The 26465-nt window shown below is 42.3% G+C and overlaps 1 protein-coding gene across 4 annotated transcripts in view; it reads left to right on the top strand.

Annotated features, from left to right (window-relative positions):
- The window catches only part of MYO9A (myosin IXA), a 2281069-nt gene that overhangs the window by 1046470 nt on the left and 1208134 nt on the right, over window positions 1-26465 (top strand). For all 4 annotated transcript variants that reach the window (XM_044077496.1, XM_044077494.1, XM_044077495.1 and 1 more), the window contains exon 9: window positions 3919-4035. In XM_044077496.1, coding sequence (XP_043933431.1) covers window positions 3919-4035 — 117 coding nt within the window. The remainder of the gene's footprint in view (window positions 1-3918; window positions 4036-26465) is intronic.

Below are 26465 nucleotides of genomic sequence, written 5' to 3'. Positions count from 1 at the left end.
ATCATCAGGAGATGCATGTTATGTACTTTAAGAGGGAGAAGCATATGATCAGCTAGAGATGTATATACTTGGCAAGTTTTCCAGTGTAGTTAAATGGCTGACTTAGCATTGCAATGTGCATATGCAGATGGAAGAAATCAAAAATTGGACTGCAGGATTTCATAGCCTTAAACCTACATGCTAAACTGTGAGACTAATCTTGTGTGTTATTCAAACCAGGAAACATTGTATAGTAGATTATTGTAACATAAACGATGTGCTGTAGAAACACTGTCTGTTATGTGCTACAGTGATAGGATTATAGGTGTTCCTCCAGTCCCCTAAACAACACAACAGTTTTATCCATCCTCAATTGTAATTGAACTTTTTCAAGAAGTCTCCCTGGCTACAGTATGTCACAGCACAACACTCACTGTAATGCCAAAATCACACCTAAATGGGTCATTGGGCACATTTGGGAGGGAGTGTTTGCATAATGATTAAAACCTTAACCTCACAAATGCAATGTACATGGTTTGATTGTGACACCGTGTTATTAGCTAGGCTTGTAATGGTCTGCATACTTGATAACTTAGCATTTAGCTATAAAGAAACATAACTTTACATTTGCTCCCATAAGCATTCATTGTAAAATTACAAATTCTAGAAGTGTGTGGTAAAGGGAGCTACTTGCATACTTGCATACAAGGGCATGCATTTCATGGGGTACTTGAACATTGTGTTTTTGTTGTTTTTGCCCTTAAGAGCTGACCCATTTGTTCAGGATTTGGGAACTTATGTGGGAAGTGACCTAACATTTGACCAACATGTGTCTGTTGTTGTAAGAAAGTCCTGCTATATTGCACAGCTTATAAATAAAGGGATTGTGTCTAAATGTAGGGATATCTTTGTCTCCCTTTACTCAGCCATCATTAGGCCAGTCATTGAATATAAGGGTCTATATTATATCATCGAACGTTTAAAAAAGTGAATGATGAATAATCGACCCCATGTAAGCGAAAGCTTACCACAACAATTTTTTTCCAAGGGAAAAAAATCGCTGTTCCAAAAAAAAAATAAATAAAATTGAAAGAATACATAAAGTGAGGGGCTTCACCCCCACACCCCCCCCTACTTAAATATACCAACTCTGAGATCGCACTACAGTGCCAAAAACGGGAAAGTAAATGGAAGCGGCCAAGCAAATTCTTTCCCTGGGAAAGAATTCGCTTAAAAGCCGCTTCGCTATTTTGCCTTTTCATTGTTTTAAGTTCGACCAAGACACATTCGATAGAATGCGTCTTTGGTCATTTAATAGGAACCCAAATATAATGCCCCTTTTGGCCTGTATCAATCCAGACAAATGCAGCAACTGGAACATCTGCATAGATACGTTACTGAAAGGGTACAAGTCCTGAACAGTATGTCCTAATTGGACCGACTCAAAGCCCTATCACTATACTCTGTATCCTACAGACTGCTATGAAGTGACCTGTGTCTGGTGCACAAGGCATCTGCTGACCCATTACTGATGGATTTACAGCCATTCAGCAAGACAAATGGCATCAGAAATATTTGGTCTAGGGATCTAAGCCTCTAATGCAACATCAACAGATCAGTTTGGAGGGACAGGAATATCTCGCAGAGGATACCACTGCGGTGGAATAGACTTCTATCCACATAAAACAAAGTTCATCCTCATCTATTTTTAAGCACAACTTAGATCTGTGGATGGGAAACACTAAATATACCCCCAGACTGTCCCCTGTACTACTTAGGGACACATACATCTTCTAAATGCTTTATGCCATGCATGGGACCCCTCAAATTATCTGTGGTATGATCCCATTTATTATCTTTAGGGGGATTATATAATTATTGACCATAGAATGAGTAAGGCCAGCCTATAACCAAATGAGATACGTTATTTCCAGAACAAAAAGGGAAATTGGCTAGGCTTAAAAATGGCCCGCAAGGACAGCTAGCCTAGTAAATGAAAACAAAACTGAAGCAGGCAACCAGGCTCCACACAAATATTTAATAAATTAAGTGCTTAATTTATTAAATATTTGTGTGGAGCCTGGTTGCCTGGTTCAGTTTTGTTTTCATTTGTTGGAGTTTTTTGTTTTTAATTCACAGCTAGCCTGGTACTTAACCTATGAAGCTAAGCAGTACAGTATGAGTCATTATTGCAGCCATATAATGTTCTGTGAAGTATTCTGGATTTGCATAATTTAACAAAAGCCACATACATGAAACCACTAACATCAAAACACAAATACATAAATCCTAAAATGAAAAGAAAAAAAAAAATTAAAGGTACAAGTGACATCTGCCCAGCATGTGGTGGGAAACACCCCCTTACATAAATTTACAAACTCTAGGACTGCACAACAGTAGAATAAAGGAAAAAACTAAGAAACAAACAAATTATTCCTAACTGTATTAAAAAACTTAAATATAACCCAGATATAAAACAGAAACACACATTTCTAATACTAAAAATTTAAAATAAATCAAAAACTCAAAATCAGACATAAAACATCAGTACACTAACACTAAAATTAAAAACTTATACTTATCTAACCCAGTAAAAGTTGAATAATTGGGATCTTAGCATTTTATTAAATTGCCCTTATTGAAAATGCATGAACCCAAATATTGTGATTGACTTCTGTTCTAGAAGACTGGAAGACACTTTTTTAATGTTTGCTCCAATACCAGTAGCCATAAGGTGGTTTGAACCACAGCTGTGAAAACACAGCTGAAAATGCTGTCTCCGGCCAGAGCTATGGCACAGAGGGATAAGGATCTATATGTAGTGTCAGTGGCACAAGAGGTGGCACACTCACCTTTGGTGCAGAAAGCTGTGGGTACTATTCCAACAACAGGTAGATCGATTAATGACACTTCTGAGTGTGTTGTCCTTCACATGAGATGTTAAAACCGAGGCCCCCATCTACTTGAGATGATGGTAGCTGAGGTGGTTGTAAAAGATCCCACGGTACTTATCAAAAAAAGTGGAAATAGTTCTCTGATGCCCTGGCCCAATTTCCCCTAATAGTGTAAATACTATCTCGGATCTCACCTGAAAGAAGCTAGTAGTCTATAAGAACTAACCCTGTCGACAATGGATAAATAAAGTGAATGTGATCAAGATGACCTGAATTTGATTTACTTTATTGTTGAAGTGAGAGAGCAGTGTTGACTTGCATATCCTGGAGGAAAGATAACAACTTTACCTATGTTGGGATAGAGGCCAAATGTGACAACAGGCCTCAGAATTGTTCAAGAAATGCACACAGCCAGTAGCATACTTGCTGTAGTTGGGAATATATGCATGTGTGGAAGAGTGCCTAGCTTTGGGTCCAGCACTGTGATACTTCTTGTATGTCCATGACTGAGCCTGGCAGGATTTAGGCTAATAAAACATGTCCTCACTCTCTTTACATACAGAATTAGACACTTAATTGCTTGAGGCTATTGAGTAGTCTCTTAGCCTAGGGAAATTTTAAAGATCCCGAAGTTTGCAGAACAGAACGGCATTTGCTGATGCAGTTCTAATGTTATTTTTGTTTTGTGACCATAATGGGTGCACTTTTAGAATCTTACTTCCTAATTTGCTGCTTGTTCTTCAGTGATGGGGATAATAGTTTTTTGACTGGATACACATATGTTAAATAGTGCTTGGCATGAAAAACTAAACCCTATAAGTGCGCATGAATTAATTTGTTAGTGCTGTCCCACCAAGAGGAAGCAGTCCAGCAAAGACAGCTGGAGATCCAGATGCTAGCAGGCACTGTTATAATCCATATTTCTGTGTAATACTTCCTTAATCACCATACAGACAGCATATGTAATAGGCATATAGATAATGTTGATATTCTGCTTTACTTGTACACTGAACTTTGCTTTCAATATTGTTTATTTTTCCTGCAGGCAGTGACAGTGAGAGACTCTATGGCCAGGTCTTTGTACAGTGCTTTGTTCGACTGGATTGTTTTTCGAATCAATCATGCGTTATTAAACAACCGTGACTTGGAGGATAATACCAAGGTAAGGATGAGCTACTTAACGTATGTAGCTTATATCTTGTTTGGTAATCACATTTAGTGTGCAGTCCTCAACAGCAGTTCAACAAAGTACAGAAATCAGTATAAATATTAACAGAATATCAAAAATGTTTCTGCTTGTCCTTTTTAAGTGATTCTTAAGGTGATATAATTGTATTTACTTATGGCTTGCAATTCATTTTTCTGTCTGTATACATTTTGGCCACATGCCTACTTGACTGCCACACCTCCCCAGTCCAAATCAAACCATTCTGTTCACCCTTACTGCTTTTCTGCATCACAGAGGTAGGATCAATGCAGAGTGGCCATCATCCAGGCAGTCATGACTTTGCTTTGTGCCCTTGTTTGCATCATACCACTACACTTCCATTGCAGGAGGCAACCACCTTTTTCCTCTCAGCCCAGATTAGTCTGGTTTTCTATCCTGGCTTAGAACTAGTTGACACAAGCCCCCAGTAAGCATTTTTTCATAATTTTGGATTCAAGCAGTGAAGATTCTGTTAAGCCCTAACTCTACCTGATGGCAAAAATGAGCACTGCATCACCACTGGGCAACCTGTGACCTCCCAGTAAAATGTACATGCTCCCACAAGCCCACCCCCAAGAGCTACCATCATCAGCTTGGGTTCCCACTGCCCTTGTCAACAGTCAATATGCAGACTTCATCTGTGTGGGAGCAGTGGCCAAGCCAAGACCAACATCCCCCCCAAAAAAGGACAGGCAAATTGATGAAAGACAGTCTTCCGTGTTCCCTTGCTTTGCTATTCCAGTGCCAGAGTCCCTACTCAAACTTGGATCACTGGAGTCTCAGTGAGGTCTGCATCCCCATGTGCCATAGAACCAACCTTGTTCTTTAAATCAGTTAATTCTTCGAGGCAACATAGTTTTTGATATTTTTATTGAGAACTGTGTGAATTGCTGACTGACTGCTTCACAAGTTAAGGATTAAGCTCTGGAATTCTATATTTGCATTCTTACATAAAATTAAGTCCATCTCATACTTCATCACATGAAGCATGATGCTCTGAGTCCATCATGAGAGTATGACTGTGCAATGCCCTATATATGGAAATAGTTTAGTTTAAGACGGTAGATGGTTTGGATGAAGGATATATGGTGAAATCACGAAATTCAATCAAGTGGGCAGGTTTTGAGGTAATTACTCTTACCCCATAGGTGCAACCACCTTAGAGTTGATTATATTAAGTAGCGGTGCAGAAATGTAGCACCTTGCTCTGGAGGTATGGTGTCTTTGTCCCTCGTTAACACAAATAAATTAAAATAAATACAGTTTTTATCAAACAGACTTTGATCATGTTTGATAAAATGGCTGTTTGATCCATCAGCATAGATGTTTATCTATTTAATTTCTAGGTTTTATGTATTGTAGTGTTATGGCAAAGTATGTGAAATGTATGCCAGAAGTAAGCAAAGGTTACATCACCAGCTGTTTTTTTATGAAAAAAATAAAGTAATTTATGTGTGAGTATTGTTGAAGATTCGTGCATTGGAGAGACATGGAAGTATTCCAAGAGAGTCAGCAGAGTTCAGTGCAGTATAGTAATTTAAAAAAGAGACCTAGTAGGAGAAATTAACATTATTTATTTTTATTTGACATTTGTTGACTGGGTTCGTCCGACTGGACAAGTAGCCCTTTTTTCAGTGGAGGCCTGAGAAGGAAAGCTCCAGAAATAGCACAAGTAACAAAAGTGATCAAATGGCAGAGTTTTAAAGCTAAAATAGTACTTATACAATTACAATATGTCAAAAAGCTGGAAAAATTATACAAATGGTAGAAAATGATATATAATATTGTACATCGTAGAGCACAGCGTTATATACAATAGTAAGCAGCGTATGTAACATTATGACAAGTTTACAAGACAAACCGGACAAATATAATATAAATATAAAAATATATAAGGGATAAACCAAGGCAAAACCAGTTTCCAAAAGACTGTATCTCTGGACGCTGCAAAAATTACTATTAGTAGGCTTTTTTGAAGTAGAGGCAGAGAGAGTAGAGGCAGAAATGGTTGCTGCAGTAGTATTAGAGGAGGAGAGGTGGATTAAGTTGGGTCGTAGCATAAGCAAGTCCATGATAAACAGAGAGTGTCCTTTAGATTTGTTTTGAAAGAGTTAGGGTTTGAAATTGGTCTAACACTTAGAGGAAGTTTATTCCAAGCATTTGCCACTGAATAACATAAATGTAGAGGAGTTTACCAATATTTTTTGGGGTGCATACACGTGTAGAAGATTCTGTTGCTGGGAGTATAAGGCTGGATGAGGGAAGAGAGAGAGAGGCAAGAGGGGAGGGTTCATGTAAGATGGAATGCGTCATAAGAAGCTGTGGTATTAGGATTTAATGATGACATTCCAGCTACTGAAGGTTTTTCAAGGCTAGGCAGTGGTGAGAGCCACAGGGTAGATTCTTGGCAAATCCTGCAATTTTGTTCTAGGTGAGTTCCAGTTTAGACAGTTTGTCTTGGATGTTAGTGAGAATGGGAGCCGTATAGAGTAAGGTGGGGAGTAGGAATGCTTGTGTAAGATTGAGCCTAGCAGCATTTGTGAGGAATTTGGATGCCTGTATAGCAGGCCTAACTTTTGATGTTTTTTCTAATGCACTGCTGAATATGGAGATCAAACTTTAGTTGGTCGTCAATAATAACTCTTAGCAGTTTAGTGTGAGGTTCAAAAGTGATGACTGTGTTGTTAAGGGAGGAGACAGTAAAGGTATCTGTGTGATGCTGGAGAGTTTTAGAGAGAAATAGAAGTTATTTTTCCATTGGGTTGAGTCGCAATTGGTTGGCCATTTTTCAACAGACTGCAGAGACTGTTGGGTGAGGGTGTAAAGGTGGGCGATACTGTTGGAGGAGGAGTTGATTGTGGAATCATCAGCATGTTGTATGACAGAAAAGAGTGGACAGGAAGTGTATAGGGCATTAGTAAAGATATTGACTAAAAGGGGTCCAAGGATGGAGCCTTGAGGTACCCCAGTGGTAAGAAGGGAGAGCAGTTAGGTTGCCATTTAACTGCCCTGGTGCCTATTGGAGAGATAGCTAGGGAACCAAGAAAGTGCAGAGTTCTATAGATTAAGGGTAGCTAGTTTGGATAGAAGTAGTCGGTGGAAAACAGTGTTGAAGGCTTTGGAGAGATCTAGAAAAAGACAGGAGATTAGCTTGTTGTCACGGGAATTTCCGATTTGAGTTAGGAGATTTTCTAGGAGTAGGTAATCAAGGAGCTGTTTTTAGGGATGCATTTGTCAAGAATTTTAGACATGGGAGATAGTATGGCAGTAGGCCTGAAATCTGAGGGGTCAGTTGAGTTGCCACCTTTATGCAAGGGTATGATGACATAGGATTTTTTCTAGATTTGGACTACTGATTAGGATGGAGAATGGGGTAGGTGATAGAATTGGCAGCAAGTTTTAGGAATTGGGGGATAGGTTATCAGCTGATGGAGAGCATGTTTTAAGTTTGCTAAGAACTGATTTGATGTAAGCTGTGGGGATGGGTGTAAGAGAGAAAGGGGTGGTGTGAGTTAACATGAAGCTATATTGTGGATAGAGTCAGGGAACTGTGAAGTAGGATGTTTTTCATGAAAGGGTGAATGATAGGTGGAATGGTTTCATAAAACATGCAACAGACCTTATGTAGCTGTTTGGAGGGAAATGGAAGATGGGCTGTTGAAGAAAAATATGTAGCTGTTTCATAAGTTAGGGGAGAGCAGACAGTTGAAATAAAATCTGCAATACTTTTATTACCCTAGAGGTGTGGATATATTGGTGGAAGTTTGCTTTATGTCTGTGCTTTCATGTGGTATTTAACACTACTTTCCTAAATATACTAAACTCACTGGCACCTATGCGCACAGTACGTGTTAAAAGCAATATATTTTTCTGGGTAACTAATGCCACCTGCTCCTTGATGAAAACTAGAGATAGAATGTGGAAAACCTGGATGCAAACTAACCTCCCATTCACCTGCAAAAATGTAAAGAACTTAGAAACCTCACTAAAAAGCAAGTCAATAAAGACAAAAAGTAACACTCCATCTAGCTCCATCTTACATCTAATCCCAAGAAATTCTGGCATGCAATAAATCAAGTATTCCATCCCAGTAACCCCCTCATCTCCCAATCCCTGCCCTACAAACACACGCCTTGAAACTGCATCAAACTTTAATTTCTACTTCATAAAATCCATCAGTAAGTTGTTAAGTCCTATCCCCCTCTAATTCTAACACTAACACCCCCCCAGATCCCTCTGTAGCCAAAATTCTACTGACACTTTCTCCCTTAAACCAATACCTACCAGCTTTATTAAATCTTTACTTCGCAAACTAGAACCCTGCTTTGTATCTACAGATAATCTACCTCCCCACTTTCTCCAACTAGCTGCAGACTCTATAGCCCTCCCAGTCAATATACTAATTGACCAGTCTATCACTAAATCTAAACTTCTATACCTTACCCATTCGTAAAGGAGGAAACTCCATTGAAATCTCCAACTTCAGACACATTGCCATCCTCTGGTTTTCTAGCTACCTCTCTGACCGACTACAGTCAGTAAAATGGCTCTCAGCCCTCTCCCCTCCACTCCCCATCAAAATGGGTATCCTTGGACCATTACTTTCTAGTATCTTTATTAATCTACTCCATACCTCCTGCCCCCATCCTACTCTCATCCAATATGCTGATGACATTGTCATCACTGTTGCTGATACCGTGTCTGACTTGTATTCCATGACTCAGAAATCCTTCATCACTGTCGAGACCTGGCTTTCCCACAACCAGTTAATTCTAAATGCTAAAAAGATTAAACTCTTGCCTTTTCTCCCCAAAAGCTTGAATAACCTCAAATCCACTTTTACCATCCAGTCTCTAGATAATACACCCATCATAGTCAAACCCTACACTAAACTTCTAGGGGTTACAATAGATGACCAACTGAAATTCAATATGCATGTCAACAGTTGTATTAAAAAAAAAACATCAAAAACCTGGCCCCTTATATAGAAATAAAAAGTTCCTATCCAACAATGCTAAGATTTCCCTGCCTCATGCCTGTCTCCTACCAAGCCTACTATACAGCTCTCATATCCTCTCTAACCTCCAAACCACCCTCCTAACTAAATTAAAAAATACCTATAACAAAGTGGCCAGATTTGCTGCTAATCAAAATTATAGATCTCGTCACTGTCTCTCTTTAACACACTTAAACTGGTTTGAACTACCCCACTTGCTTCTCCTCTCCAAGATTCAGATTATCCACTCTATTCTCCACCAGCCATCTTTCTGCCCTAGTTTGACTCCTCTTATCTACTCATATACCCCTTCCAGGTCTCTCAGAAGTTCAAACCAAAACCTACTACATATCTATAAACCTAAGAGCAAAATTGGTCAAAACCTCTTTAGCTACCAACCTTCTATCTCCTGGAACAAACTCCCACTGGAAGTTCAATCCCTTAAACAACCACATGTATTCAAATCAATGGCTAAAGACTACCTAAAAAGCCACTGGCTATGTCACTGTACTCACCCCCTTAAACTGTCATCCTATCTTATTTTTAGTACTCTGTCAGCCTTTTGCTGTCTCCTGCCACTTTTAGAGACCTCTATCTACCTCCTCTTATTTGGGTTATTGCCTCTTACTCCTTTTTATAATACCCTTACTTATTTACCACCTGCATACTTTCTGTTATTACAACTACCTGGCTATATCAACAACCATCCCTTTTTTTTCTTTCATTGTTTATATATTGTATATGTAATGAAACTCTATTCACCCTACTATTTTTCTCAACTCAGAATTTTTGTATTTCCTTTTGTATATTTTTATCTTAAGTACTGTCAAAGCCTTATTGTTTACATATTTTTTTTTTATTTTTTACTATTTAAATCTTAAATGTAAATATTGTGGAGCTTTTCTCCCCGGGTCTCCTCTGAAAAAGGGCTACCAGCTCAGTTGGATAAACCTGATCAACAAATGTAAAATAAAATAAATTTACTTTTGAGATGCAAGAGGCAGTTTTCTCACTGAAGTGACTTTGTGTACTTTCAAAAGATGATAGAGCAAATGGCTACGTCTGGTGCCTGTATGCTGTTGAAATCGGATATTTTAGTAAACTGAACTAGATTCAGCAGGAGCATAACACCCAAATGTCTCCAGAGTCATGTGCAGGTCTTCCAAGATGCATCATACCACACTAGGTTATACAGCCCCAAAGTTTCTGCAAATTCCACATTTGAGCTCCAAATTGTGTGCTGAACTGTTTTGATGATGTAAAGGCAGCTGGAAAAAGCAAGAGCAGTTTTCAGGTTGTATAAGATTTGGCAGTCAATATGATAAAGATGATTTTTTTTTTGCACATTTGCTGTCCCTGCCTGCCGATCATTTGCCCTCTTTCAGCCAACTACATTCAAGTTAAACAGTCAAGTCCACTTCAGTTGAAAGTGGATTCACTAAAAATATCACTAAATAATATTTGTCAAACCCCAGAGATATTATTTTTTTGCAAGGGGCAAGCTCCCTGTGCACCCTCATATGGGGAGGCCAGTTTCCCATACCCCTGACCATATATAGACTTACTATGAGTTCATACAACAGTGGAGAAAAAGGAAAACTCCACTAATGCCAGAGGTTTTCTGCCTTTTTTTTTTTTTAATTTTTTTTATTGACCAAACGAGTGCTGAGTGCCAGTTTGACCCCTTTCTCCCTGTTCACCGAGGTTGAGAATTGACTAATAAAGGCTGTCATTTAGGCAGACATTAGGGGTGATTTGCAAATTTTTTCATTTTTTATGGCTCTATGTTACTGCACACATTTAGCTCTGAAAGGGAAAGGGGCATAATATGGGGTGTCTGTGACAAATGGTCCCTCTTTTCCACAAGGGATGTTGTCGTTAAACAGCCTCACCCACCAATTCTGTGCACTGGAGGTAGTTTCCACAGTCTTCACCAGGGAAATCACCTGTGTACTACTGTCCAGACAGCTGAGTAGTATAAATATCAGGGAGTCACTGTTGACAGTATGCTAACTTTTGCTGAACATACCAACAATATGAAATTCATAAAAGACTAGGAGACTTTTACTTCACAAAAAGACTGTGTATCCTCATACTCCAGGAAATGCTTAGTAAACTCGCAGCTCATACCAAAATTACTGCACTGTGTTGCAGCCATCTGCAGTCTTATGAAAACAACCTTTCATAACCTAGCGGCAGCCCTACTACAAAACTGCAATATTTTGCTGCTGCAGTATCAGTAAATATTATGCATGTGTGATATACTTAGAAAACTTGGGTGGATGTCCTTTTCTAATAAAGTTAATTAAACGTATCTCACTTTCATCCCATAAAATTCTGCAATATTATAAACTGTCCCACATACACCAAAACTTATATGACCTCATAAATGAAATATCTGATATTTCCCTAAAAGAGGAGCTGTCTTAATCTATTCAAACAGCTGTTAGAGTTGTTTCACATGTGTTGAAATATGGATGTGATTCAAATAAATATTTAGTGTTGAGCTTCTATTTCTGGTTCTGCCATTAGAAGACATGCATGGCTGAGAACACTGGTTTTCTCTGAGGACATCGAGGTCAAATTGTCAGCTTCTTCTCTGGATGATGGAGCACCATTGGAAAAAACTCTACAAGAAATGTCAGAAAAAAAACAAAACAATGCAGAATGTAAAAAAAGTTATTTTACTCTTCAGTACAGAGGTGTAATAGGAACTGTTCTCCAGATAGCTTTTGTAAACAGTTCAGAGAGCACCAGTTTCAGAGAAAGCATTAGAGAGGGCAGGCATGGAGGAGAAGGAAGCGGCAATAGTACAATGTCCCTATCCAGTAAGATGGATCTTTCCCAAATTACTTATGAGTATCAAATAAATCATCATTTAACCCCTGCATTCCTCTGTACATTGCAACTAGGAGGCATAAATTTTCTATCCTCAAAACAATGTGAAGAGAGAACAGCAGATCAGTGGATCAAGGAAATATGTCGGGGGGAGCAATTCAGCACAATTTTGTAATAGTCCAATCCTAGCCGCAGCCCTTGTACTTCAGAACATTTTCTGGTTCTCCAGGCAGTACAAGTGGTTCCATAAACAGAAGAGGGAATATTGTTTTATTCAGTGTCCATTTAGTTCCAAAGAGAGAAACAATGGAGACTAAACCTGGACTTTTCAAATCTGAACAAGTTTATAAAAACAAAGGCATTTATTGTGTTGCTCCTGCAAACTTTTACCTGTCCTGCAGCAAAATGTCTTTCTGTTGAATTTGGACATGCAGAATGCTTGTATTCACCTACCAGTCTTGGAGTCCCAAAAGAAATGCCTAAGGACCAGGTTAATATAAATCTATTTATAGTTTCATTTTATTGTCTTGTTTTATGATTTTTCTGCTGCACCCTGATTTTTCAAAATATGTACAGTTTCATGTTTCCATAACTGATACTGTAGGGGAATTGATAATTGCTCGCTCTTAGATGTATGTCTGACTTCAAGCAGATTATTCAGAAGCTTGGCACACTGCAGTTCAACAGACTCTTCCATGTTTCCATGTCTAGGTCTAGTCTTAAACATGCAGGAGCCATAGATAATGTCCTCTTAATTAAAGAGCGTTTAGAGGTCTGTATTAAAAATAAAATCTTGTGTTTCCCTCCTTCAGAACTTGTTTCAAATGATAATCGAGGTTTTCATTCAAATTATTTAAGAAAGTTGTTTAATGACTTAAACATTTCTGATGACAGTAAAGTTTTAAGGTCTTCTCTCTCTTCTAGTGGCTCTTTATGCAAGATTCCACTTGGGTAAAAACTGGTACTATTTGAGGAACTTTTGGAGTCAGAAGGACCAGCCTCAAAAGTTCAGTCTTTGTCTGCTGCGTTCATTTGTCTGGTGAATTAGTGGCAGCTCAAGCAACTTTGTTTGAATATAGATTTTCCATTTCTACCTTCTATTCAAAAATAAAATTTAAAATGGATGTCTTCAATTATGTTGGGGTAGTCGTCTTACTTTCTGTCAGACAAATGTGTGAGGCTAATATGTTGGATGAGCATATGCCAGCCATATGGACACTGGAGGGGGTTTCTGGGCAGTTTTGATTATAAAAAGATAGCAGAAGAGTTCCGTACTGTAGGCTAACATTCTACCTAATACTTTTATTTTGATTCAGACTCTCTTTCTCTGAACTGAGGGCAGTGGAAGAATAATAGGGTCACCCTTCCCAGTGGTTTCCTTTGATGTGAACTGGGGTGAGGAGGTTCTAGGTTATACTGGCCAAATTCATCCCCTAAGTTATAATGCCAGTGATAAGAACTGCCTCACCATTTGGTTCCTCACCAGAAAATATTTTTTTTTGCCTTTATCGATACTCAGTACTTCAGAAGTCATGTCATATTGCCATCCCCTTCCAAAATGAGAAATGTATTGAGCTCATAGGAGTTGAGTAGCCTTGGATGTCTGCTGTTTCCTGTGTTGCTGAGGTAAGCCAATGTAGGTATGTAGTTATTTTAATACAGGATTTTTTCTTAAAACCATGTTTATGGCCCTTGATCCCCCTAAATGACAGACAGATTCTACCTGATGCAGGAGCAGCATCAACCTCTGATAGCTGATACAACTCCCATGGATGCTGCAGGGGTGGGGCTCCAAAGTACAGCCAAGCATTAGCACTCTGTCCAGGGAGATGAAGAGTAGAATTCTAGAGAGGTACTTTAGCCATCGTGGGAATTAGGGTCATCACTTACAAACTAATGTGGTGGCATACATTCAGGATGATGTCAAATAAACTGTGGAGCTTGCTAAACACTTTGCTTATATCTCACTTAAAAAATGACCTTACTTTTACAAACTACTGAAAAGCGAGGAAACCATGTAATAAATAAATTGTGGATACAATACACTAGAAGCTTGTTCTAAGACTGTTAGTACTTGTTAGTGGACTTGACTAGTTTTGCACCCAGCCTTTTCTACATAATTAGAAGGGTCAGCTCCTCAATGCCCTGCTCAACAACAATAATCGTTTTGGGCTCCTTCCAAAGAGGTTGTTCAGCAGCTAAAGGAGAAAGGGCAAACAACAACAGATCACCCTCCCAACAATTCCTAGGTGCTTAAGCTAGGCTCTTTTATCAGAAATAAAAACAGGAGCAGTACATAGAACAAATATTGAATCTGAAGTAGGAAGTTCATTTGTCAGCAACCTGTGGGTCTTGGATCCGATATCTTGTTTCAAGCTAATGGATCCAAGCTCCTAGCTCCTCCCTTCACCCATAATCCCCTGCTAACCCTCCATGACCTCAGATCTAGTTTGCCGCGCTTGTGGATGGCTGGATCCCCTTGAGCTCGTCAGCTAAGTGGAATTTTACTGCATTTTACTGTATTTTTCCTGTCAAAATTTTTCTTTTTTAGTTAAATTAAATAAGAAAAAGTGTGTAAGTGTTAGGTTCCCTTATTATTTTTACTTTAATTAGTTCCCCCTCCCTTCGCTGGTCGTTAGTGTGTGCATGTGTGTTGTGTTTTTTTTTTTGGGGCCTGTGTGTGTGTGTAGTTGTTTTTTCTTTAAAAAATGGCTAAGGCCCCAAAAGCCATATTTTCTAAATGTACCGAGTGTGGCCATAAGCTCTCCCCCGGCTGATGGCCACACTCGGTACGTTCGGTGCCTTGGGGTTGAACACCTTACGTCAGGCTGTACCATCTGTGCAGCGTTCAACCCCAGGGCACTGAAAGAGCGGAGGTCGAAGCTGGTCCTTGCGGGACTTTTACCCCCGGACTCTGCTTCAGCCTCCGCTGCCTCTGCTGCTCCCGTGGCTCCACCACAGCCTGTGGTTGCTGCCACTCCTGCCCCCCTGCCTCCGTCCGGGACTCAAACTCCCGCTAAAGTGTCGGAGGACAGGGAGGCCAGGAGGGAGAAACGGAGGGAGAAGCACCACAAGCGGCAGGCCGAGACCTCCGTTTCGGCCCCGCCAGCTAAGCGGGCTTCTCCCTCCACTGCTTCTAGGTCTCCTCCTCCTCGGCTCCGATCCCCCTTGTTTCTCCCCAGGGCCCGAGGAGGAGGAGACCCGATCTCCGTCGAGGTCATCGAGGCGGCATTCCAGGCCTGCTTCGGTGGCCTCTTCGAGATCTACTTTTAGTATGTCCGATGCAGACTTGGACCGGATGATGCGAAAATTCATCCAGGCCCAGCTGCAGATGGGAGTACTCTTGCCTCCCCCCCCCCTCCGGGGGGGAGCTCGACACCCTTTTTCCATCCTATTGCTCCTTCTCCGACCCGCTATCCGAGTTCGGAGCGTTCGGAGCCGAGCAGCGTTGGAGCCGGGGGTGGGTCATCGCCGACAGTACTTGGTACTTCGGACCCGACCCTGCCCTCGAGCCTGTCGGATCCGACCTCTCGGAGCCGTGGTCCGAGCTTCAGATCCGGGGGATTCAGTGTGCCTTCGGCTCCGTCCAGGTCAGAGCCCGCTGGTCCCTCGGATCCGATGGTCTCAGCAATGGCTCCGATCCCTTCATCGGATCCGAGTGGGAGCCGACTTTCGGATCCAATAGAGAGTGGCTCTCCCTCGGCCTTTGATGTTGTGGAGAGGGCTCTGTTGAGAGCATCCGGACCCCCGGTCCTTGCATCGGCTCCTCCCTGCACTCCCTCTCTGCTGGGCCAGGCTTCCATCACCCGGCCAAAGGGACAGCCTGCTTCGATGTCACAGATGGTTCCATTGGAACAAGATGTTGCTGGCGAGGCCTCCTCAGACAGCCCCCCCGAGGAAGTTCCCCGCAAGCATAAGTGCAAAAGGAGGCACGTGGACTCCCCTGAGTCCTTAACCGAGGACATGGACTTGGAGGAAGGGGAAGGCTCCCCAAGATCGCCCCCTGAGGATGTCTCCTTTGGAGACATCATGGAGATGCTGAGGATCAGAGGTGGGTGGTCTGCCCCCAAGTCTTCCTCTGACGAGTCCATGTTTCTGGAGGCATTCGAGGCAGGCCCGTCTACCTCTTGGGTGTCCCCTCCGGCCAACCCCCTGGTGGACCTCATTACCACCAGGGCGTGGAAGGATCCAGACACCGTGGAGCCAATACCGAAACGCCCGGATAGAATTCTTAGCCCCCCCTCAGACCGATCACATTGGAGTAAGGGGCCCCCCGTAGATGCCATGTTGACGGCGGCAGCCACAAAGAGGGAATTGGCTCAGGAGAGCCCCTCAGTCCATCCACCGAGCAAAGAGTCCCGTTTGATGGACCGCTTAGGGAAGCAAGTTTTTAGTTCAGCGACCTTCTCGGTAAGGTCTCTGAACTATATGGCACATGTCATCAGGATGCAGCGGGATCTTATCAAAGAATACGCTGCATTCCCCCCTGAGTCCATGTCGGAGGATGACAAACAATTGTACTCCACCCGAATGGCCACTCTGAGATCAATTTCAAACACCTCTATGCGGCTATTGTTCCACGCCACAGAGGGAGCCGCTAGGGCTAGTGGAGCAGGCCTAGTCATGAGACGTCAGGCCTGGCTCCATCATTGCGATTTTGCGGAGCCCTTTAAAGCATCCTTCGCGAACGCCCCTTTCGATGGTTCTGCCCTCTTTGGCAAAACAGTTCGCGAGACACTTGTCCAGAGCGAGAAGGACGGGAAGACGTTGTCTGCTGTCGGAGTCTGCTTCTCTGCTCCCCAGCGGTCCTTTTCGAGGAACCAAAAGGGTCAGAAGAAGATGTGGTTCCGAAAATCACAACATTCCCAACCCACTCCGGACAACCAGTCCTACCGTGGCAGAGGAGGACCGGGAGGACGTCGCCCCAGGGGCAGAGGGGCTCCAAGAAACTTTGGGTCCAGAGAACCTTTCTCTGAATGGCCCGCGCAGCAGCCCTGAGGGGTTGCCTGGCTGCTCCACTCTGGAGGCAGTCGGGGGGCGCTTCTCGAAACACCTAGCGGCATGGGAGTCCATCACGACAGACCGCTGGGTGCTTCGCATTATATCCAGAGGGTACACAATACCGTTACTCCATGTCCCCAAATCCAGGAACCTCCCCGATGTACCACCCGACCAGAGGGAGGCCGCAGCTGCAGAAATTCAGCAGCTGTTATGAAAAAGAGCCATCCAGTCCGTCCCCCAAGACCAACTCGGATTAGGGTTCTACTCCAGGTTCTTTTTGGTGCCAAAAAAGACGGGGGATTTGAGACCGATCCTAGACCTTTCCCGCTTGAACCTGTCAGTAACCAAAGAAAAATTCCGAATGGTCGCTCTTCAATCTATTCTCCCCCTTTTAAGGGAGAACGATTGGATGTGCTCCATAGACCTCAAGGATGCGTACTACCACATTTTAATGGACAGACGATCCAGGAGGTTCCTTCACTTCCGGCTGGGGGCCAGTCACTATCAGTTCAGGGTCGTTCCCTTTGGCCTCACCACAGCCCCCAGGGTGTTTACCAAGGTATTAGCAGTGATTGCGGCCCACCTGAGACTCCAGGGAATACAGATCTTTCCATACCTGGACGACTGGCTCCTGACCGCACCAACAAGGCATCTACTTTGCTTAGCCAGAGATTTCTTTCTCTCTCTAGCCCCACAGTTAGGCATTACTATCAACCTCGACAAATCCCTTCTGGCTCCAACGCAGATCATAGAATTCATAGGCGCCAGAATAGACACCAGAGAGTTGCGAGCCTTCCTAACTCCCGAGAGAACCCGGAACCTACAACTCCATGTGCGGGCTATCCTCCAGTCAGAGACTTCACCAGCGGAATTGGTCCTGAGGGCACTAGGCTGCATGGCGGCAGCGATCACGCTCCTTCCATGCGCCCGTTTGAACATGCGGGTACTACAATGGAATCTTCTAGTGCAATGGTCTTTTCTATCCCTTCCTCTCCGCCACCCCATTGCTATCAGCAAGGCTTGCAGGAGGGCGCTACTATGGTGGCTCCAAGACTCGAACCTCCATACGGGCCGTCCCTTCTGCACCTCTCCCACTCTCGCCACGGTGACCACGGACGCTTCCCGCCTCGGGTGGGGGGGGGCATTATTCGGGCAGGACAGTCCAAGGCACGTGGAACGATACAGAGACCTCCCTGCATATCAACGTTCTGGAGATGAGAGCGGTGCTGTTTGTATTGCAAGCACTTCAGGACCTCCTCCCCATAGGAACGATTGCAATCCAGTCGGACAACATGTCGGTGGTCTGGTACATCAACAAACAGGGGGGAACCAGATCTTACCCTCTATGCCACGAAGCCATGAGAGTGTGGGAATGGGCGATCTCCTCCAATCGCTTTCTAATTGCAACGCACATTCCGGGGAAGACCAACATCCTAGCGGACAAGCTCAGTCGCACCCTTCTTACCCCATACGAGTGGTCTCTCAATCCACTAGTAGCAAAGCAGATATTCGCAGCTTGGGGGCAACCCTGCTGTGATCTTTTTGTGTCTCCATCAAACACCAAATGCGGCAATTTCTTCGCTCTAATCCCCCCTCCAGGGGAAACTCCAAGAGACGCTCTGGTGCATGCTTGGCCACCCGGTCTACTCTATGCCTACCCTCCTCTACCACTAATGCTACAACTCTTACAGAAAGCCTCACGGTTGGGGAGCAGAATGATCCTCATTGCCCCATTCTGGCCTCGGCAAATTTGGTTCCCTTACCTGTGGTCTCACCTTGTGAATCACCCTTGGATTCTAGATCCCACTCCGGATCTCATCTCCCATCCGTCAAACTTACTGACCCCAAACCTGGACAATCTGAAATTGACAGCTTGGTTGCTCCAGTTCCACTCCTAGTTAGGACTCCCGGTATCTCTTCACCAGTCAAAGCCATCCTCGTGGCAGCGCATAAGCCCTCCACCAGGAAAGTGTATCACAGTAAATGGAAACGTTTTTCCATTTGGGTGGAGCATCATGATCTAGATCCCTTTACGGCTCCTCTTCCATCCATTTTAGACTTCCTAACTGAACTCTTTCAGGAAGGCGCTAGTTGTTCAACTGTCAAAGTGCAAATGGCAGCCATATCACATTACCATGTGGGACATGATGCAGGGCCTTTGATGTCGGCCAAATTGTGTAAAACCTTTCTCAAGGGCACCTTTTTACTTAGACCCCCTGTAAAAGAAGCCGTACCACCCTGGGATCTTACACTAGTTCTTCAAGCCTTGACTACTCCACCCTTTGAACCCGCTGCTTCAGTAGATCTCAAATTCTTGTCATGGAAAACAGCATTCCTTGTTGCCATCACGTCAGCAAAAAGAGTGTCGGAGCTTCAAGCTGTCTCGGTGAAGCCTCCTTACCTGATCTTTCACCCAGATAGAGTGTACCTCAGGATCAATCCTTCCTTTCTTCCCAAAATAGCATCGGAAGCCAACATAAATCAATCCATAAATCTACCGGTTTTCTTCCCTAAATATCAAAATAAAGGAGAATACAAGCTGCACTCATTAGATGTTCATAGGCAGCTTTGCTTCTATACTCATAGGACAGCTGGCCATAGACAATCCAACCAGCTGTTCGTTTCCTTTGCCAAATTTAACCTGGGGAAAGCTATTTCAAAAGTATCTTTATCACGCTGGATTTCTCAATGTATCCTATTGGCGTATCAAGCCTCGGGTAGACCCGCACCCGAAGGAGTTCGTGCCCATTCCACCCGCTCGAGTTCATGCCCATTCCACCCGCTCCATTTCTACCTCTGCGGCCTTCAAGTCTAGAGTTCCATTGGATTATATTTGTTCTGCAGCCACTTGGGCCTCATCTCATACCTTTATTAACCACTACAAGCTAGATGTGCTTTCTAGAGGGAGAGCATCCTTTGGCTCTGCGGTGCTTCGTAATATCCTTCCATGATGGCCACCCAAGGTGCAGGTAGCTGGGGACTCTGTCCCACAGGTTGCTGACAAATGAACTTCCTACTTCAGATTAAGAAGTTATGTACTCACCATAACGTTCCATCTGAGTAGGTAGTTTCATTTGTCTGCAACCATCCCCCCCCTCCTTCCCCCTGGCCTTCTTCGGATCTACTGGTAGTTGGATACCCTTTTTTGGGCATATATTGAGGGGCAAACTCGATCTGAGGTCATGGAAGGTTAGCAGGGGATTATGGGTGAAGGGAGGAGCTAGGAGCTCGGATCCATTAGCTTGAAACAAGTTGCCGTCTCGGATCCGATATCGGATCCAAGACCCACAGGTTGCAGACAAATGAAACTACCTACTCAGATGGAACGTTATGGTGAGTACATAACTTCTTATTTATTGAGCTGCCACTAATTCACCATCTATGGAACAGGCTCCCCATCCATGTGAAGGAGAGCTCCTCCCTAACCCAATTCAAGTGCAACTTGGACAGTTGGATAGGGAACAGGAAATTCATCCCTGGTTTGGCACCTATCTCTCTAATGGATACAGCCAACCTGTAAATGGTTTATCTCCCAGGCCCCTGCTTGTAAATGTTTTGTCTCCCAAAACCCTGCTTACAGTTGTCAAGGGTGTCAGAGATTTGGGATGCATGGCTAGGCTTAAAAAGGCCCTTGTGGTTGTTAGCCTAGTAAACACCCATGAACCTATGAAAAGCAGTTGTTACATAAGCAGCAGTCCTTGGAGGTAAACTCCAAACTTGGCAGCATCAGGGAGAAAAGACCTAGAGGCAGATTATATTCCTATGAAAATGGCTGCTTATTTCAGCAACCGTCTGGCAAGGTCCCCTTCCTGCTTAACTCCCCAAACCCCTACCCCCAGCCTGCAACCTGGAGGGAGAGACTGTTCACAAACCTCAGTGGTTTTTCCTGGCCTCAAACAGATGGTTGAGGTTCGTGGTGCCCACAAGACACACCTTAGAACTTTTCTCAGTCTCCTCCTTTCATATGCATTCTCTGCCCATCAAACGACCACTTACAGTATGTATGTGTCATTACAGAATAATTGCTGGACTGAAAAGCATTCTGAAATTTTGCCTCTGTAGAGGAGCAAGGGCTTTTACCTAAGTTTATGTCTTGTGTGAGAAGAGGAGGACCAGTGAGGAATGAAAAGCATTCTGAAATTTTGCCTCTGTAGAGGAGCAAGGGCTTTTACCTAAGTTTATGTCTCGTGTCAGAAGAGGAGGACCAGTGAAAATCCATCCTTGTCTTGTGTTTAAACAAATACAAAACAGTGTTAAAAGATTCTTATGTTAATCCTATAGGCCTTATTTACATCATTGGTGATGAGCGCCTTTATCATTACTTTGGAATGAAGTTCTGCTTTCACATTCTTATTTACTGAGCTCACAGGTTCTTAGATTCACAGTGGGAGAACCCTACTACTAATTCATCTCCTTGAAATTTGAACTTTCTTTTCAGATGCAGGGTTTAAACAAATTTCTGGCCCCAGTGTTTGCTCATCTTAGACTGAGATGAGTTCACATTTACACTTACCTGGAAACTGTTTAATTGAAACTATTTCTGTCTGACTGTATACTATTTTCAGACTCTTAGGGTCTTTTCCAGGTATGAAAAAGTGCATGATATAATTATCTTGGGACATAACTCAGCCAATAAGAGTTTATTTCTGTTTTTCTGTTTTCATTTTTCTTTCTTTCTCTCAGACCTTTGCTACCTCAATAATAGACTAGAGGTTTTCAAATTGACTTACAGGTAGCCAAGGATGTGATGTATTCCTTGGGAGCAACTAAATAACCTTATACCCTTATCAGGTAGGCCATATATGTGTATGAGGGGGCTTTTGAAAAGCTAATTTAATTTCATTGTTGTTTTATAGAACTTCATACATTTAAGGATCACTAATTTCAAGGTTATTAAGTCCCTGAGGTTACTTGAATGCAGAATCTGTGTTGCATTTGTTTCAAAAGAGGGAAATCAGGATAGACGTCAGAAGCAATTGTTAGGGCCCAGATCTGGATCTGAAGATGTCATTGCTATCTCTTACTAAGGCAACTTAGAAATTATTGTTAGAATAACAAACAGGGTTATGTACTATGTCTGATAACATGATGGGATAAGCTTATCATTCATAAGAAAGAAATTAACCCCATTAAGTAAATTACACTTTACTGGTGTGAAAGCCTTTATGTACATGTATTAACCAGTGACGCAAACTGCTGAAGAAATTGCTTTAGAACTGTAAATCTTCAAACTGCGGGTTTGCTTTAGGGATCAGAAGATAATGAACTGATGTGTTTTGCATAAAATTGGATCCCTGAGGTTCTAAAGGTCAGAAGTGAAGTTGTATGACTGTACTGAGTTTACTGAATGGTAGAAGACATCCTAACTTCAGAAAAACAAGCAAGCAGATTGATATTTTAATTACTCCAGTAGAATTTGCTTTACAACCCATTCCAGGCTCAGTATCTCTACTGCACTTACACCTGCTTAATAATTCTTTGGTTTACCATTTACTGGTCATAAAAGCAATTTATAGTGCACCTATGAAGGGAAGAGAGCAAATATTGTAATCCAGGATTTTTTTCTGGTTTCAAAAAAACAAACAAACATTGAAACTGGAGGCCACTTCTAGTTTTGTCTGTTCTGAAAGTGTTTATAAGGTGAAAAAAAGTTTGGCATGCCAGCACTTCACTCCCTCTGTTATCCCAGGGGCTTGGATGGTAACCCTGGATGTAGACAGTGTCAGTCTTCTTGTTACCACAAGGAAATTCCTCAGATTTCTTTGGGAAGACAATACTTAAGAAGTTCAATAACTGCTTACCACATGACTTTTCAGATGCTTTGAGAGTATATATACTGTATGTCTGGTTCAAATATTTCTCAGAACTCTGAAGATTCAAATTTGCTTGTAACCAGATGATTATATCACAAATGCAGATTCCATTTCAGATCAGTTTATTTATCCAGGTATTTTCAAGACTTTGTTTCTTTTGAGCATTTCATAATGATTCAGTCTAGAAACTTTAGATTTACAACCCTATCATTAAAAAGGGTTTCTGGATGCCACCCTAAAATAAAAATTGCAAAATGTGTTCTATTCACAAGACAAAAAAAAATCACATACTACACTTCCTCCAGGGAACCAATTATCAGCCAGTATTGTTGGCCACAGTATTCATCAGGGCTTCAATCATTATGTGGATGGCAAATGTTAAGTTACACATGAAAAATGCCTGCTGGTATGGCCTGAATCTTGGGCATCAGTGCCAAGATTCACTGAAGAACTCTTTCACATTATTCCATTTCTTGTCATGTTTCACACTAATTCCTTTGTTTGTCATTCAGTTAACCTGACAGATTTTACAGATTCAGTCCAGTACAAGAACTTTTCAGAAAGCATCCTCAGCACTGTTTCTTCCTACTGATGCTTCAAACCTGAACTGCAGAGACCTTTTGCAGTATTTTGAAGTCCAGAGTGCCTGGTCCTCTTCCAAGTTGAAAAATGTCAGTCAGCATGAACACTATTCACCTAACCCTAATATATACTCATTAATCAAATGCAATAATTTAGTTAAACAATACTTTGAAATATACCCTTCTTTATTAATTCTTATTTTTGCATGGAGCAAAACATGTAAAACACATGACAGTACGTGACGTTTCTGGTAAGCAGCAAAAGGATCACCCTTTTTTACTCATTAGAAAACTAGATGCAGCAACAGATGTGTCAGAGTGTGGCACAGAAGTTCACAAAAAAAATCATTCTTTATACACTCTTGAGTCATGCGATAAAGCACATACTTTTAGGAATAAAAAGATGTACACAATGACTCAGGACCAACTTTTATACAATGAATTACACAGTTCAGGTAATAAAACTTTAATATGATAACATCTGTGAACATGGAAGGGCATACTCATTTTGAATTGAAAGACTATGATTTATTGGAACTGAGCCATACAAAGTAAACTGTTTTCAAGCAGTCTGCTTGCCATGTCACCTAAATGTGTTTGTGTCTTTTACACTGTTGAAAACTAGACTACTTTTCCCCAGCATATATATTATTTGCCTCATGACAGTAATGATCTGCCACAATTCTGCATTAGAATACCTCATCTCATGATAAGCCCCTCTCCAGCGTGACCACCAGCCTTAAACATGCATTTCCCTCTTTTTCATCTGTTACAGAAAATGTTACTGAAGAGCATCAAGACTCAGTAAAAATGATGATTGTAGCATTAAACTATCCAAGTCAAGATAGGTCTCTCTCTACCAGAAAGAGCAGCTTAATGATTGTTAAAACTGCCAGTATCCCAAATAAGTTTTACTCGAAAACATCAAACGTTGTTGCATTCAAACCTCAAGTTTCTTAACTTGTATTCCCTGATACTTGATAAGACAGATTCTGTGCTCGGGTCATGAATGTTTTGGAAAGAAAAAAGATTAACCGCAAGGAACGTCTGCTTGGCCAGATAGAAGGCGATTCCTGTCTCTGTCTCTCTAGCCTCCAGCCTCATATTTGCTAGCAAATAAGCTCTTTTTAAGAATGTTGAAATGGAGAGAACATCTTCCCCATTTAATGTGTGTCTTCTGTTACAACCTTCAGTGACACCCTCAGTTATTTTGTTTTCTAGGTGCTTCCCCCCTCCACCTGCGGTCATTGTAGTGATGGGGAGTCCCTAGATCTTCAACAGTGAGAGACATCTAGAGGGGCTGTCATCCATGCAGACATCTGGGTACTTTGTATTGTCATCTACCATGGCCTAAACCCTACCCTGGTGATTATGTGAACACCTGCACCCCTTGGTCTGTACATGTGTGTTCTTCCATGTGTGATAACATGAACTGCCTTCATCAGCTTGACTGTCAAGCCAACATCTTATCAGCACTGGATCCCAACATTCTAACATGCCTTTGCTCTCCAGCTGAGGTTTTGTCAGTAGAACAACTTTGAGAGCTGGGCAAGATCACCATCCCTACTTCCCCGGTTTGGGCCTCCCCATTCTCCATGCATGCATGCACCATCAAATGGCCAGGCTACTAATTAAACATGGGTTGTCTGGGCTATAGTAGTGGCTATAGCCCTCTGTACTACTGGTGCAGGCCACATCTCCTTTTCATTGGTGTGTGATTCAAACTGTGTTTTGAACCTCACTTTTGAACTTTTTGGACCTGGAGCCATTGTGAATCTTGAGTTTCTATCTTGGAAAACCTTATTCTAAGATTTTCTGTCATGGAAATCCTTGTTCTTAGCAACATTAGCTTTGAAAAAGACAACGGAACACCCACAAGTCTAATACTCATCCTGGAGTAAAGAAGAATTCCAGTCTGCTATAGTGCTGACACTGCCTGATGGATGGATGTCCAGCATGCCTTGATGCGTTGTATGGTTTAGGGGTATGTCCTTGGATCTGCCAAGGTACATTTTTGCAGTAGCCTTCACCGTGTGTGTCAAGGAGCATGTACGCATGAACACATATACATCTACAGACACACACACACACACACACACACACACACACACACACACACACACAGACACACACACAGACACACAGACACACACACACACACACACACACACACACACACACACACACACACACACACACACACACACACACACACACACACACACAGTGTAGCAGACCCTTTCTAGCTACTTCAGGCTCAGGATTGGCAATGTAGAGAAACATCTTCATGACTGCCAGGATGATAGTCCAAGCCTGATCGGGTATCATTCCTTAGTGATCAAAGAGAGCACAGTTCCCATGATAGATCAGATAGCAGGCACAGGTGGCAAAAAAGCTTACAAAAATCCTGCATGGGTAGTTTATGAAGTTGCTGCCTAAAGTTGTTTTCACACATTTAGCAAATGCAGTAATCTTGCAGTCCAGAAACAGAGGTGGATTTGGACAGACAGTCATCTGCAATGCATTCTTTCATTACTGCCTGCTACCATAAACAGTTATTACTGGTGAGGTACTGTTTGGAACTCTGTCCATTTGTTACACTATTCCACAAGACATTCTTGAAGAAAAGGCAATAAAGATTTGTGAGGATATTCACTATAACAGTAAGTCTTAGTCTGAGCAGATGCTGTCTTTATTTTTTAATGTTTGGGGTCAGACCCTTCTCAGCATAATTTTTTACATTCTGCATCTTCTGTGCTCAGGGTTTCTTATACCTCCTGCTGTCATATGCTATAATGTCCCAGGCTGATGTAAGGAGGGCTGACCAAGCTTCATACACCCAGTTCTTCCCTGCCACTCATACAGTTTGATATTTGATTATGTTCACTATCACGTTTGTTGCCTAAAAAATGTAAATTTTCCAACTGTTTCTGCAGTTATCAGATCACAGGTCAGGACTTGCGCTGCTCCATCTGGCAGAGGAGCACTCATGAAGCATCAGAAATGAAAACATTTTAACTTGGTTGCTAGGAGGAAGGGGATGTGGGAAGTTTAAGACGTGCTTGTTAGCAGCATGGTGACTTTTGTAAGGTAGCCAGTGCAGGGAATCAACAGGAGTACTTGAGTGATTGTAAGCATATAGTAATCTAAGAGAAG

Source organism: Protopterus annectens, chromosome 7.part0, assembly GCF_019279795.1.
Source record: "Protopterus annectens isolate FY-2018-M chromosome 7.part0, PAN1.0, whole genome shotgun sequence".
NCBI classification, from domain to species: Eukaryota; Metazoa; Chordata; order Ceratodontiformes; family Protopteridae; genus Protopterus; species Protopterus annectens.
Note: the sequence above shows the minus strand (reverse complement) of the source record. Positions and strands in the feature narration are given on the sequence as shown.